This window comes from Dipodomys merriami, unplaced genomic scaffold (genome assembly GCF_024711535.1).
Source record: "Dipodomys merriami isolate MVZ:Mamm:240054 unplaced genomic scaffold, mDipMer1.0.p SCAF_84, whole genome shotgun sequence".
Taxonomy (NCBI): Eukaryota; Metazoa; Chordata; class Mammalia; order Rodentia; family Heteromyidae; genus Dipodomys; species Dipodomys merriami.
The window spans coordinates 5,846,957-5,862,495 of record NW_027206446.1 but is presented as its reverse complement, the minus strand read 5'-3'; the positions used below and the strand labels follow the sequence as shown (position 1 = coordinate 5,862,495).

At 44.8% G+C, this 15,539-nt stretch overlaps 1 protein-coding gene across 1 annotated transcript; it reads left to right on the top strand.

The window, feature by feature from the left end:
• Positions 1–1,548: 1,548 nt before the first annotated feature.
• Positions 1,549–14,939, top strand: LOC138820092 (PRAME family member 12-like). Its single transcript, XM_070011739.1, has 4 exons — positions 1,549–1,632; positions 4,088–4,153; positions 5,519–5,611; positions 13,515–14,939. Exons 1-4 carry the CDS (start codon positions 1,549–1,551, stop codon positions 14,937–14,939), a joined length of 1,668 nt encoding a protein of 555 aa, XP_069867840.1.
• The last annotated feature ends 600 nt before the right edge of the window (positions 14,940–15,539 follow it).

Genomic DNA, 15,539 nt, shown 5'->3' with positions numbered 1-15,539 from the left:
GTGCACATTGGAGGAGAGCCTGTGGCAGCTCAAGTTGAAACATTTCCTTGACCAGCTTCCTATTCTAGAAGCCTTTTCTCTCATACCAGGGGAAAGAGAAGCAGTGCATACCTCTGCTGTACCCCTAAATACTTGGACCTCATTTCTGCAGCCCACCCCACTGATCCTACCTCATGCTTCAGCAACATTCTCTCTCCTAGATCTTTCATCAAGGACCTGAGAGACCCACAGCACATTTGTGTGAACATTTGAAATCTTTCCCCAACTTCTGGGGACCAGTGTCAAAACCCCATTTGATTCCCTTGGCCCTGCTCTGCCCCTCCTCTGGACAGAGGCTGCCTTAGTGTGTGGCTTAGATGTTGTAATATTAGCACACAAGGCTCATGCCTATAGTCCTGGCTACTTGGGTGGCTGGGAGCTTAGGATCCCATACACTTTTAACTCCAGTGAACCAGCAAAATTTGGAATTGAATGTGTAGATCAAGTGGTAGAGCACCTATGTGAGCAAAAAAAATGAGCATGAGTGTGAGACTGAGTTCAAACTCCTCTACTTGCATGATCAATAGGTCTATAGATAGGTAATAGATAGATAGATAGATAGATTGATAGATAGATAGATAGATAGACAGACAGACAGACAGACAGACAGACAGACAGACAGACAGACAGACAGACAGACAGACAGACAGATAGATAGATAGATAGATAGATAGATAGATAGATAGATAGATAGATAGATAGATAGATAGATAGATAGATAGATGCAATAATGCATTGTGTAATTTCAGGATTATTCATTGTAGGTCTCCGTTTTTATCCCTGAGTTTCTGTAAGCAGGTTTCTAGACCCCAGGCCCAGTCCTGGAGAGTCTTACATTATTTCTGGCCATTCATCCCCATATGCCAAATAAAGAGAGGTGGTGAAGGGCAGAGAAAGGAGCTGGATTCCAGGGCAGCCAGGGACAGACAGTGCCTGAAGACGTCTTCAGCATCCTCAGGGGTGCAGACATGGGCTTCATGTTCAATAGGGAGACTTTGGGTTCAGAGGTGATAAAGGTCTGAAGAATGAATAGGAGCGAGGTGAGCTCCCGAGTTTGGGCTGTTTTGAGATGTGCAGAAGAAGGCATTGCACAAGTGAGGGGCTGTTTGTGTTCCATAAGATGCTTCTCTGACGGGGGAGGGGGGAGGCTGGGAAGGGATGTGAAGGGTAAACAAAGGAGGAGGCTGCAATGCTTGGTAAGAAATGTACGCATTATCCTGCCCATGTAATTGTAACTCCTCTGTACAGTATGTTCACAAATAAAATTAAATTAAATTAAAAAAAAAAGATGCTTCTCTGAGAATCTTCTCGGGCCTTCTGGAAATATGTGATGGCAAAGTGGATGCACCAGAGAAAAATCTCAGATCGCAGAGCACAGACACAAAGTCAGGGGGCATTGAGTTAATCCCTGGGCTCCAGCAGCAACATCTCTTCACTTTGCCTCTGACATTTCTGCACGTTTTTTGCTGTTAGGAAAAAAGTTTACACAGGTTTCCTTAGATATGAGGCATGATCCTTGACAGCAATGAAGGTAACAGTGAGCAAAATGAGATTCAGAACCTTCAGGAGAAGCTGGAGGCCACCAGGAACCTGGTGATGCAGCTGTCAGGCCATTGGCCCAGCTTCAGGGATAGGTGAGGGTTGGGGCAGGGGCTTGAGCAGAGGGGGAGTTTCTTCAGGTGGAGCGCACTGGGGAAGAGCCTGTGATTCAGGGACAGGGCCAAAGGTGAGGAGTGTGGGGGAGGAGCTTTGCCAAGGAGGTGGGGTCACCTCCACCTTGCCTTATGGTCTCTGGAGATTCAGGGGATATTGATGGAGTCAATGATGTTTCTAAATTTCAGTAAAGAAACTACTGGATACCCATGCTCTGAAGAATCAGTGAACCTGAGGATCACAATTCAAAGCCAGCCTGGGAAGGAAAGTGTGTGAGACATTTATCTTCAATTAATCAAAAAAAAAACCACAAGTGGAGCATTGGCTCAGGTGGTAGAGCACTAGTCCACAGCACAAAAGCTCAGTCACAGCACCCAGGCCCTGAGGCTCCTGTGGCTTTTCCTCCCCAGATGACAGAACAAAACAAGAACAGAGGCTGGACTTACTGGATTCCAAAAACCCGCCCCCACACGTGAACCATCACCTGCCCCATGCTGAATGCAGGGGGGCATTAGGGCTGGCTTCTCTCATGGGGTCTTTCCTCCTCTCTGAAAAGAAGACTTGAGATGAGGAAATGATCGGTGCCTATTGTTTAAACAGTGGCTGAGCTTCAGGAACAATTGGTAGCTGGTTCTCAATGGTGGAGAAGCAGCAGCTAAAAAGACAAGCAACTTGAACACAGCTCCTGCGCTCAGTGCAAGTGGGGGCAATCTGCTCACAGGGATGTGGCGGGTGGAGGAGCCAAACCGCCAGAGGCTCAGGGATGGCAGAAACACTTTCTGCTAATCCATGGGACTGTGACATCTTGTCTTATAGACAAATGGCACTATATGGCTAGAATTACTTTTTCATCAGAGTCGAGGGGAAGAAATTTGGTGGCCACGTTTTGCTAAGGCAAATCACTGGAGACTCGCAGAGAAAGCGTTCAGCTAGCCAGGTGCTGTTGGCTCACTCAGGTAAGCTCAGCTACTCAGGAGCCCGACATGTGAGGATGAGATTCAAAGCCAACTGGGGCACACAAATCCATTCGGCTATTAACTCCAACTAGCCAGCACACAGAGGGAAGCAGAGCTGTGGCTCAAGTGGTAGAGAACCAGCCTTACTGAGAAATGTAAATAAGGGACAGCAATCAGACCTGGAATTCAAGCCCCAGTACTGGCATACACACACACTCTCTCTCTCTCTCTCTCTCTCTCTCTCTCTCACACACACACACACAGAGACAGAGACAGAAAGAGAGTGTGTGTAATTGCTTCCAATTTAGCATTTGGTGCATAGCTCCTTAAGCTGACAACAGAACTGGAATGAGATGGCTTTAGCCAGAAAGCAAATGAATTCTGTGAGTGCTCAGCCAAAAGTTTATCTCTGCGTAAGTTGTGAAGAATGGGTTTTAAGACAGGTACAGGTGAAGATTGTAAAAGACTTGTAGGAAATAGGCTGCTAAAATAATCCCAGGCAAGAATTCTTTGAGAGGGTGTGTATCTATTAATATATGCTGATGCTTGTCCAGGTGGCTGACTGATGTAATCCGAGATTCTCAGGGGACTGAGATCTAAAGATCACAGTTCAAAGCCAGCAGGAACAAGAAAGCCCATGAGAGTCTTATCCTCAGTGAATCATCAAAATGTTAGAAGTGGAGCTGTGGCTAATGCAGTAGAGGACCAATCTTGAGTGAAAAACCTGAGTCATCTCCAAGGTCCTGAGATCCAGCCCCAATACTGCCACAAAAAAAAATGTCTAGTACAATACTGAGATTAATTATTGGGAGTCCTTCAAGGTGAACTGAAACATAACTGAAAGTTACGAAGGCAAACTTCCTTTTCCGTTATAAATGCAGAATAAACACATTTGACTAATGCTTAAGTAATTTTTTTTCATCTTCCTGTAATTCCAGGAGGTAGGGTGGGGTGGGGGGAGGGACCAAAAAATTCATTAAATTCACAAGAAATGTTATGCCAAAGTCTCAGGACCCCACCACAAGAAGACCACCGAGAGTCAGACTCTACAGCTGTTTTATTTAAATGGGCTGCAGCTCAGGCCTCTTCCTACATTCCGACACAGCAGAGCCCAGGAGGAGAGCCCCGAGCTAAGGATTTGCAGGTCTTATAAAGGCACACAATCAACCAGGTGTTTTGATTACCACCACATATTGCTTTGCTAGACAGAAACAAGTAACAAGTGGTCACTGCCTCAAACTTTAACCTTTCATTCCCCCCCTTGACTTATGGTCCTGAGCCACAATCTTGTGGCTCCAGCCCAAAACTAAACTCCAACAGCTCTTGATCTTGAACAAGTATACCAATAACAATCAGTCCATTTTTCTTTTCTTGAGGCGTATGCGGAGTGGTTGGGTAGGATGCTTGGAGACTTCCCATGTTTCCCCATGGTCATCCAGGGCAAAGGGGTCAGCCGGTCTAGCATGGGAGCAGTGGATCCAAGCAGCAATGCCATCCACCTTAAGGTCAGTAGGTGAGCCAGTAGCACCATGTAAGGTCCTTTCCACCGTGGTTCCAGAGATTTCAAGTTGTGCCTTCGAACAAACACCCAGTCCCCTGGTTTAAACAAATGGGGGTAGGAATAGAAGCAGAATCTTATAATGCTCTAAGCTGGGACTACATACTCTTATGCCCCAGCTGTAAATAGTCAAGCTTACACAGAAATTCAGTATCATCCAAATCAGCAAGCAATTCAGTCTGAAGGCTAGGGATAATGGGTGGAGGCTGTCCATACATTATTTCAAAAGGAGTAAAGCCAAGCTGATAAGGTGAATTGCTTATTCTAAACAATGCAAAAGGAAGGAGCGATACCCAGTCTGCACCAGTCTCCAAGGCCAATTTAGGTAAGGTCTCCTTTAGAGTCCAATTCATTCTTTCTACCTGCCCTGAACTCTGGGGGTCTATAAGCACAGTGCAATTTCCAATCTATCCCTAGTGCATTGGCTATTCCCTGATTTACTTTTGAGACAAAGGCCGGTCCATTGTCCAACCCATTGGTGGATGGGAAGCCATACCTGGGTAAGATTTCTTCCAGGATCTTCTTAGACACTACCTTTGTGGTCTCGTGCTTTGTTGGGTAGGCTTCAGCCCATCCTGGAAAAGTGTCTACAAAAACTAGCAAATATTTATATCCAAATTTTCCAGTTTTAATTTCTGTGAAGTCTACTTCCCATTACACACCTGGCGTATCTCCACGGAGGCGAGCTCCTTTTGTAACCGGTTGATTGGGGGCATTGGTGAGCTGACAGGCTTTACAGTTTTTAACAATGTCCTCAATGAGTTGATTTCCTTGCCTAATTTTTACTTCTGAGTGTTGGAGCAAGTCCTGCATTCTTCGGGTTCCCATGTGAGAGACCCGATGGATTCTCTTAAGAATCCGCTTGCCCAATCTTTGTGGCAAGATAAGTTTCCCCTCACCAGTTTTCCACCAGTCTTGAAACTGAGGCTCAGGAGGCAAAGCTTGTGGCCCTGGGTCTACTAGAGTCAGTACTTCCACTCTGGGTTGGAGAGCTGCCTCCTAAGCTGCCTGATCGGCCAGGTTATTTCCTTTGGTTATAGAATCAGTTCCCTTTTGATGGCCAGGGCAGTGCATAATGGCAATATTTCCTGGTTCCCATATGGCCCAGATGAGGCTTAAAATTTCTTGTTTGTTTTTAATAGTCTTTCCCTCAGCTGTCAGCAGCCCTCTCTCTTGGTAAATGGCTCCATGGACATGCACAGTGACAAAAGCATACCGACTGTCTGTGTAAATGTTTAGTCTCTTCCCTTTTCCCATCTGTAGGGCTTTTGTTAGTGCCACTAGTTCTGCACTTTGTGCTGACATTCCCTAGGGGAGTGCCCACACTATCTCAGTGTCCGTGGTGACTGCTGTGCCCGCGTACCTTTTTCCATCTCGAATGAAACTGCTGCTGTCTGTGAACCAGGTATGCTCAGCATGAGATAGTGGATAGTCCAACAAGTCTGGCCTCTTTTCCTTGGCCCGGTCTCTCTTTTCAAGCTCAATTTCATGTTCTTGGTCCTTCCTTTCCTGTCTTTGCTCCTCTGTCTCTCTCTTATTGTAAACCTTTTCCGCCGAGGCTACTAGATCCCTAATAGAGTTTTCACCAAGTTTGTTTACAGCCTGCAACTTTCTCTTTATGTCTGGTGCAGCTTGATTTATATAGGCAAACAATCATCTGAGCCGACTCCTGGGTCTCAAGGTCATACGGGGTATATTAACTAAAAGCTTCCATGAGCTGCTCAAGATATGCTGCCGGACTTTCACTTCCTCCCTGTCTAAAATCATAAACTTTGTCCTTATTAGTAGGTTGGCGAGTCGCCACCTTGAGACCTGTCAACAGAGCCTGGCAGTAGATGAGGAGTCGCTCCCTACCTTCAACTGTATTGTAGTCCCATGTTGGTCGGATCTCAGGAAAATAGGCAGCAATCAGGGCAGGATCCGTGATGGGCACGCCTGTGGGGCCAGGGATATGTTTCCGGGCCACCTCTTGGATACAGTCTCTCTCTTGGCTGGTAAAAAGAACCTGTAAAAGCTGACTGCAATCATCCCAAGTGGGCTGATGAGTAAAGAGAATAGTTTCAAGCAAACAAATTAAATCCTGGGGTTTCTCAGAAAAGGGGGCATTTTGGGTGCGCCCATTGTATAGATCACTGGTAGAAAATGGCCAATATTGGAGCTGCTGTTGACCATCCCCATCCACAGGACCTGCAGTGTGTAATGGAAAAACAGCTGTACTAGAAGTGGTGCTGATCCCACGGCGTCGTCGAGTGACTGGCCCCTCAGAAACTTTAAAGGCAGGTGCCGAGGGTTCTATAGCTCCCTCCTCCTCTTGATCATTCTCAGGTTCTGCAAAAGGAACCTGGGAAGGGGAATATGGGGGAGGAAACATTTCTTCTTCCAGGTTATCTCCCTGAAAAACCGGGGGGTACAATTTCTTTTCCTCTTTCTTAGTTTCTTTTTGGAAGTCCAGGGGACTAGATGGAGTGGTGCCGATGGTTTCCAGTCCCATCAGTCGTACAGTCCAAAAAACAATAAACAGTACAAACAAGACACACGCAGGCCTGACAGTTACAAAAAAAAAAAAAGCTTATGAAGTGGAGATCTTCTGAATTGGTCCGCTGACTCCTGTAATGGGACATCCACGCCCCACAGCAGAAGGAGCAGACCCACAGTGGAGTTGGGCCTCGGGTAGGAGGCCCTCTTGGTCAGTTCCGGCCCAACATCAAACCGACCCCCGCCCCACAATTCACACGGGCGCGGTTCCAAGGACCCCCCCGCCGACCACAGGGCGGGGTTCCAAGGACCCCACCCCACTCCACACGGTGGGGTTCCAAGGACCCCCGCCCCACACGAGGATCTGGGATGTCTCCCAGTTCCTCCAGGGTTGTCGTGCAAGCATGTCTGCTTCGATAACCCTTTATGAATCAGAGCAGCCATCCTCACAAGGGAAAACAAAAGTAAAACAGACAAATGACAGCACAAGACAAATTAACAAAGACAGCGCTGTTTTACCTTTGGAGTCTGAGGTCTTGGGGGTCTTTGAGGGGTATCCCGGATGAGCCCCCACTAATATGTTATGCCAAGGTCGCAGGAGCCCCCCCCCCGCAAGAAGACCACCGAGAGTCAGACTCTACAGCTGTTTTATTTAAATGGGCTGCAGCTCGGGCCTCGTCCTACACTCCGACACAGTGGAGCCTAGGAGGAGAGCCCTAGCTATGGATTTGCAGGTCTTATATAGGCACACAATCAACCAGGTGTTTTGATTACCACCATGTGTTGCTTTGGTAGACAGAAACAAGCAACAAGTGGTCACTGCCTCACACTTTAACCTTTCAGACAAAGCAGCAGTTCAATTTTATACCTAAAACGTTTCCAAATGGCCACCCATGGCTCACACTTGTAACCCCAGCTACTCTGGAGGCTGAGATCTGAGGTCTCTGCCAAGGATCCCTAGAGTTTCTCCTATTCCTTCATGTTTTCAGGGTATCTGCTTCGACTCTGAGGTCTTTGATCCATTTGGAGTTTATTCTGGTGTAGGGTGATATAGAAGGACCTAGCTTTAGTTCTCTACAGGCAATTAACCAATTTTGCCAGCACCATTTCCTGAAAAGGCTGTCTTTCTTCCAATCTATATTTTTAGCTTCCTTATAGAAGAATAGATGGCTATACGTCTGTAGGTTCATTTCTAGGTTCCATTCCATTGGTCCTGAGGTCTGTTCTTGTGCCAGTGCCAGTACTATGGCTTTATAATAGAGTTTGAAATTTGGTATTGAAATTCCTCCAGCACTGTTCTTTCTGCTAGGGCCAGTTTTTGCTATTCAGAGTCTTTTATTGTTCCATATGAATTTTTGGGTTGCTTCTTCTATTTCTTTGAAGAATGAGGTTGGAATATTGATAGGTATTGCTTTGACTTTGTATATAGTCTTTGGCAGTATTGCCATTTTCACGATCTTGATCCTCCCAATCCAGGAGGCTGGGAGGTTTTTCCACTTCCTTAGTTCTGTTTTGATTTCCTTTTTCAGGTTTTTAAAGTTTTCATCACAGAGGTCCTTCACTTCTTTAGTTAAATCCTAGGTATTTTAATTTGGGGGGGCTATTACAAAAGGAGTTGCTTTCCTGATTTCAGCCACACTCTTCTCATTGTTGGCATACAGAAAAGCCATTGATTTTTTAAATGTTTTTATTGTGAAAATACTGTACAGAGGTGTTACAGTTACATGAGTAAGGTAATGAGTACATTTCTTATCAAGCATTGTTGGCTCCTCCTTTGTGTTTTCCCTACCTCCCTTCCCTCCCACCTCCACAACTACCCCCCCCCCCCCCGCACCTAAATTGTAAAGTTCGTTGTCCAACAGTGTCTTGTACATTGATACAATGGGTCAACCTGTATCTCTATTTAAATATTTTGTTTGTTCCCTTCCTCTCCCCAAATTACACTGACATCAAATACAGTGAAAATGGGCTATACCGTGGGGGAGGAACATACAAAGCAATAAAAAAAAATCACATGATACCTTATAAATACATTAGAAACAATAGAAAGAAAAAAATCACTTGTTTCATTTTGCTTAACATCATCTTATCTGGTCATATGTACATAGCTTTTGACCTTTTCTGCTTGTCCCAGACATATACTACTTATTGCAAATAAGGGAAACCATGGGACCTATGTTTCTTTTGGCCTGGCTTACTTCACTTAATATAACCTTTTCTAAATCTTTCCATTCCCTAACAAATGGGCGATGTCATTCTTTCTGATGGAGGCATAGAATTCCATTGTACATATATACCACATTTTAAAAAATCCATTCATCTGGGCTGGGGAGGTGGCTTAGTGGTAGAGCGCTTGCCTTGCATGCCTGAGGCCCTGAGTTCGACTCCTCAGTACCACATAAGCCAAAAAGAAAAAAACCGGAAGTGGCACTGTGGCTCAAGTGGTAGAGCAATAGCCTTGAGCTGAAGGGCTGAAGGACAGTGCCCAGGCCCAGAGTTCAGGCCCCATGACCGGACCCCAAAAAAAATCCATTCATCTACTGAGGGGTATCTGTGTTGGTTCCATATCTTAGCTATGGTAAATAATGCTACAATAAACATAGTTGTGCTGGTAGCTTTAGTATGGTCTTGTTTGTGATCTTTTGGATAAATGCCCAAAAGTGGGATTGCTGGGTCATAGGGGAGCTCTATGTAGAGTCTTTTGAGGAACCTCCATACTGCTTTCCAAAGTGGTTGAACACGTTTACATTCCCACCAACAATGCAGTAGGGTTCCCTTCTGTCCACATCCCCTCCAGCATCTGTTGTTATTAGGGTTCTTGACTATAGCCATTCTAACTGGGGTGAGGTGGTATCTTAATGTTGTTTTGATTTGCATTTCTTTTATGGCTAGGGAGGTTGATCATTTATTCACATGTCTATTGGCCATTCTTATTTCCTCTTCAGAGAAGTTTCTCTGTAAGCTTTTAGCCCACTTATTTATTGGGCAGTTGTTTCTTTGAGGATTTGTTGTTGGGGGATTTAATTGAGTTCCAAGTATATTTTAGATCTGAGACCCTTTTCTGTTGTATGGCTAGAGAAAAACTTCTCCCAAACTGTGGGCTTTCTATCGATCTTGCTAGCTATGTCCTTTGCCATGCAGAAGCTCTGCAGCTTCATGCAATCCCATTTATCCAACCGTTCTTTCATTTGTTGTGTTTGTGGGTCTGTATTAAGAAAATTTTGGCCTGTGCCAAGGAGACCTAGGGTTTCTCCTATTCTGTCCTGTAATGTTTTCAGGGTGTCTGCTTTGACTCCAAGGTCTTTGATCCATTTGGAGTTGATTCTGGTGCAAGATTATATTTAAGTGGGGCTGGGAAGGTGGCTCAGTGGTAGAGCGCTTCCCTTGCATGCCTGAGGCCCTGGGTTCGATTCCTCAGCACCACATAAGCAAAAAAGAAAAAAGCCGGAATTGGCGCTGTGGCTCAAGTGGTAGAGTGCAAGCCTTGAGCTGAAGAGCTGAGGGACAGCACCCAGGCCAAGAGTTCAGGCCCCATGACCGGACCTCCACCCCCCCAAAAAAAGATTATATATAAGTAGCTAGCTTTAGTTTTTTTTTTTTTCCACAGGCAATTAACCAATTTTGCCAGCACCATTTTCTGAAGAAAGCCATTGGTTTTTGAGGGTTAATTTTATATCCTGCTATTTTTCCAAAGTTTCAAGTCAGCTTCAGTAATTTGGGAGTGTAGTTATGGGATTCTTTTTTTTTGGGGTGGTCTGGTTGTGGGGCCTGAACTCTGGGCCTGGGCACTGTCCCTCAGCTCTTCAGCTCAAGGCTAGCGCTCTGCCACTTGAGCCACAGCCCCACTTCCGGCTTTTTTCTTTTTGCTTATGTGGTGCTGAGGAATCGAACCCAGGGCCTCAGGCATGCAAGGCAAGTGCTCTACCACTGAGCCACCTTCCCAGCTCATGTTATGGGATTCTTTAAAGACAAGATCATGTCATTTGCAAAGAGGAAAGTTTTACTTCCTCTTTTCCTGTTTTAATCCCCTTTATGCATGCTGTCTTATTGCTGTAGCTAGGCATTCTAATACTAAACTGAAGAAAAGCGGAGAGAGTGGACATCTTTGTCTCATTCCTGAGTTTAGAGGAAATGGCTTTAGCTTTTCACCATTAAGTATAACGCTGTAGGTTTGTCATATACAGCTTTCGTTGTATTGAGGCATGTTCCATGGATTCGTTTTTCCAGAGCCTTCATCATAAAGGGGTGTTGGATCTTGTCAAATGCAGAAGCATCTATTGAGATAATCATGTGGTTCTTATCCTTGCTCTTGTTGGTGTGATTAATTGGCATATATTAAACAAACTTTGCATCCCTAAAATGAATCCTGTTTGATCGTGGTGTATGATTTTTTGATGAGTTGTTGAAGTCAAGTGACCGAAATTTTGTTGAGAAGTTTTGCATCGATGTTCTTCAAAGAAAAGACTCTATAGTGCTCTTTGATGAGTTCCTGCCTGGTTTGGGGATGAGGGTTACAATGGCTTCATAAAAAGAGTTTGGTAGTGAACTTTCACTTTCAATTTCATTGAAGAGTTGGAGGAGTATTGGTGTAAATTCTGCTTTGAAGGTCTTGCAGTTCATCTGTAAATCCATTCATCCTGGGCTTTTCTTGGGTGGGAGGTCTCTTATTGCTGTTTCTATTTTGATGTTTGATATGGGTCTGTTAAGTTGGTTTAACTCATCTTGGTTTAGTTTCAGCATGTAGATATTTGCTAGAAAATCATCCATTTCTTCCAGATTCTCAAACTTCTTAGCATAAAGATTTGAGAAGTATTCCCTTATAATGTTCTAGATCTTGGTTGCTTTTGTAGTGATGTTTCCATTCTCATCTCTGGGTTTGTTTATTTGGGTGTTCTCTCTCTCTCTCTCTCTCTCTCTCTCTCTCTCTCTCTCTCTCTCTCTCTCTAAGATTTGCTAAGGATCTGTCAATTTTGTTAATTTTTTCAAAGAACCAACTCTGTTTTATTCTTGCTATGTTTTGTTTGGATTCTAATTCATTTAATTCTGATTTAATTTTAATTATTTCTTTCTGTCTACCGGATTGGGGTTTATCTTGCTGCTCTTTTTCAAGGAGGTTCAGATATCTCATTAAATTGTTGGTTTCAGATCTCTCCAATTTGTTGATGTATGAACTCAGGGCTATAAACGTGCCTCTGAGTACTGCCTTTACTTTGTTCCAGAGGAGCTGGTGATTTATGTATTTCTTTTTGTTGAATATCATGAACATTTGAATTTCCTTTCTAATCTCTTCCATGACCCACTCCTGTCTTGTTCATTCTCCATGTGTTACAGGACTTTCTTTGATGGCTTTTGGTGTTTTATAATTTTATTCCCTTGTGGTCTAAGAGAATGCAGGGCATAACTTCAATGTTTCTGAATTTGGACAGATTTGCTTTGTGGCCTAGATTGTGGTCTATTTTGGAGAATGTTCCATGTGCTACTGAGAAGAAGATAATCTGATGCTGCTGGGTGAAATATTAGGTAAATATTTGTTAATTCTAGTTGATCTATGCAGATGTTTAGATCCAAGGTTTTTCTGTTGAGTTTTTGCTTGGTTGATCTATCCAGGGGGGATAGTGCTGTGTTTAGGTCCCCAACAATTAATGTCTTTGGATCTATGTGAGATTTGAAGGAAAGTAGTGTTTCTTGGATAAATTGGGGTGCTCTGTTGTTTGGTGAATATGTATTTAGAATTGTAAAATCCTCCTGAAGGGGAGATCCCTTAAATTGTATGTAGTGACCTTCTTTATCTGTTCTTGCTAATTTTAATTTGAAATCTATTTTATCTGATATTAGAATTGCAACTTTGCCTGTTTATGGGGGCCATTTCCTTGGAAGATTTTATCCCAGCCTTTTACTTTCAGGATATGTTTGTTTTTTGTGAGCAAGGTGAAGTCCATGAATATTGATAATTAGGAGTGAGAAGAATTTGGTAATTCCTGCCATGTTATCCACCTTCTTAGGGCCTGCGCCTTGTCATATCTCAAAACATGTATTTGGTTCCCTGGTAAACAGCCATTTCTATTCTAATATCAAGATCCTTATCTCCAATAAACCCCTCAGAAAAAGTCAGATACTGTTGTGGCTCTTTGGTAGAATATTATCACTGACATTATGAAGTTAAGGGACAGTGATCAGATTCATAGGTAACTTTCTAGGACCAGCACCAAAAAAGAAAGGAGGACGGAAGGAAGGGAGGGAGGGAGGGAGGCAGGAAGGAAGGAAGAAAGGAAGAGGAGAAAGGAAGGCAGGGGAGGAAGGAAGGAAGAAAGAAAGAAATGAAAGAAGGAAGGAAGAGAAAAAGTACAGAAACTAAATTTACTGAATTAGTTGTAGATGCTACAAAGTTGGGCTGTGTGCTCTGCTTGGACTCTTTGCAGTCTCAAGGCAGCAGAATGCCTGTGGGAATGTCTGGAAAGATGAAGGTACAAGGGTGGTGATTCTTTTTGCTCCAGTGTGTTTTATATTTCAAAGAGATCCTGGCCTGTGTGGGTCAGGACTTTAATCCTATCACTTTTTGGTTCACTGTTTGAAATAATTTCAAGGGCAACACCCAACCAAGGTGTACTGGGTGTGTCTCAGAAATCCCATCAGAAGCTGCCCTCTCATTGGTAGAAATGCAAAGGTGAGGGTGGGGTTGGGCTATAAAAATGCCCAGGGATCAAAGAACAAAAGCAGAATCCTGGAGTGCCTGGCCCTGCTGGGATTTTGAGAGCCTTTCATACCTGGTCCACATCTGATCCATCAAGATGAGCATGAGAACCCCACCCTCACTCCAACATCTGGCCATACAGAGTCTGCTGAGCAACCAGTCCCTGTCCATCTCTGCCTTGGAGGATCTGCCGGCGGTGCTGTTCCCTTTGCTCTTCATGGAGATCTATAAAGAGGGCTACACGGAGATGATGAAAGCCATGGTGCAGGCCTGGCCCTTGCCCTGCCTCCCCCTAGGGGACCTGGTAGAGTCACCAGATCTGGAAACCTTCAAGGCTGTCCTGGATGGAATTGATCTGCTACTTGCCAAGAGGGAGCGCCCCAATCGGTGGAAACTGCAAGTACTTGACCTGCGGAATGATCACCCAAACATCTGGATACAGGGTTACCATTCAATGGCCCAAATCTCTTATACAGATGTCCTGACTGACAGGCCAACAGAGAGCTGTGGTTCAATGATGACTGAAGAGCAGCCCTTGATGGTCATCAGGGATCTCACCATCAAAGATGGCACCCAGAATGCTCTCCAAGCCCACTTGCTCCAGTGGGCCAGGAAGACGAAAGAACGAGTCCAGCTGTGCTCAAGAAAGCTGCGAATTCTGTCTGGCTCCGTGTCTAAAATCCAGAAGGCTCTGGGTGTGGTGAGGCTGGACTCCATCCAAGAACTGGTGGTGAGTGAATTTTGGCTTCCAGGAACCTTGAGAATATTTACTCTTTACCTGGGCCATATGAAGAACCTTCTCATCCTCACGTGCTCCAGCATGTGGACTGACATCCCTCACTCCCACGAAAATTCCCAATATCCCTGGATAATCGGGGGGTATCTGGGGTGTCTAAAGCATCTCCAAGAGCTTCATGTGCACAACATTTTGTTTATTGCAACTATGCCCACCATCCTCAGGAGCCTGCCGCCTCTGAAGATGTTGTCTCTGAGCTCATGTGCACTGCCGGAAACCGACCTGAGGTTTTTGTCCCAGTATGCCTGCACCAGGCAGCTCAAGCACTTGCATTTGAGGACTTTGCCAATGAAACGTACTGAGCCCCTGAGAGCCTTCCTGGAGCATGTAGCCTGCACCCTGGAGACCCTGGCCTTGGAGGAGTGTTACATCACTGATGCCCAGCTCTCGGCCATCCTGCCCACCCTGAGCCAATGCTCCCAGCTCCGCTTCTTCAGTTTCTATGGAAACTGTATTTCCATGGCCACCCTACAGAACCTCCTGAGCCACATGGCCAGGCTGGGTCATTTGAGAAGGGGGTTCTATCCTGCCCCTCTAGAGTCCTACCACCCTGAAGATTGGTATCTAGAGAACTTCGACCCTGGGAGATTTGCTGAGGTTGGGGCTGCCGTGGTGCAGACATTGAGAGATGTGGGAACAAATCAGAAGGTCCAGATCTGTACCAGTTTCTGTCATCACCATAACACGTGCCAACTGTATAGTCTGACTCTTGATGGTACCTGGGTGGTCACAGAAGAGGACCTTACTGGCCTTTCTGCTCTGCCTGTGTAGTAAGGCGCCACTCTCTCCTACAAGCTTTTTCAACCTCAGAAATGAAAGCCGGGGCAGAAATGCATTCTACCACGGGGCACACTTTCCAAAGTTCTGTGTGGGTGGAAAAATCATAGCTCTGCAGTTCCAGGATTCTGAGTGTGTTCTGTGCACACACCATCAGGAATCTGAAGTCAATTCAGCCTAGAAAGAACTGGAATATACTCTTGTTTTTCTTAATGGTTGTAAGCAAACTTTTATCATGTGACAATCTCTTACTATCTATAATTTACTGTATCAATCAATCACAAATAAAAAGAATGGAAAAGCATGAGTAGAAAGAGATCTTTTTGTGGCACCATAGAATGAGAGTATTGTTTGTGGCTAGATTCCTAGTTACTCAGCAAGTCTGAGATCTGTGGATCACAGTTCAAATCTACCGTGGGCAGGAAAGTCCTTGAGACTCTCAACTCTAGCGAACCTTCAAATAACCCAGAAATGGAGCTCTGGCTTAAGTAGTAGAGTGCTGACATTGAGCACAAAAATTAGGGACAGCACCTACGTGCCAGAATTGGCACAAACAAACATACCCACCTATGACCAAGGTCAGTCACACATAGA

Coding starts and splice junctions, on each gene's coding strand:
- LOC138820092 (XM_070011739.1), top strand. CDS start 1,549: ATGATCCTTGACAGCAATGAAGGTAACAGTGAGCAAAATGAGATTCAG. Junction 4,154..5,518: donor GCAATGCCATCCACCTTAAG/GTCAGTAGGTGA, acceptor GACATTCCCTAG/GGGAGTGCCCACACTATCTC. Junction 5,612..13,514: donor TGCTGCTGTCTGTGAACCAG/GTATGCTCAGCA, acceptor CTGGCCATACAG/AGTCTGCTGAGCAACCAGTC.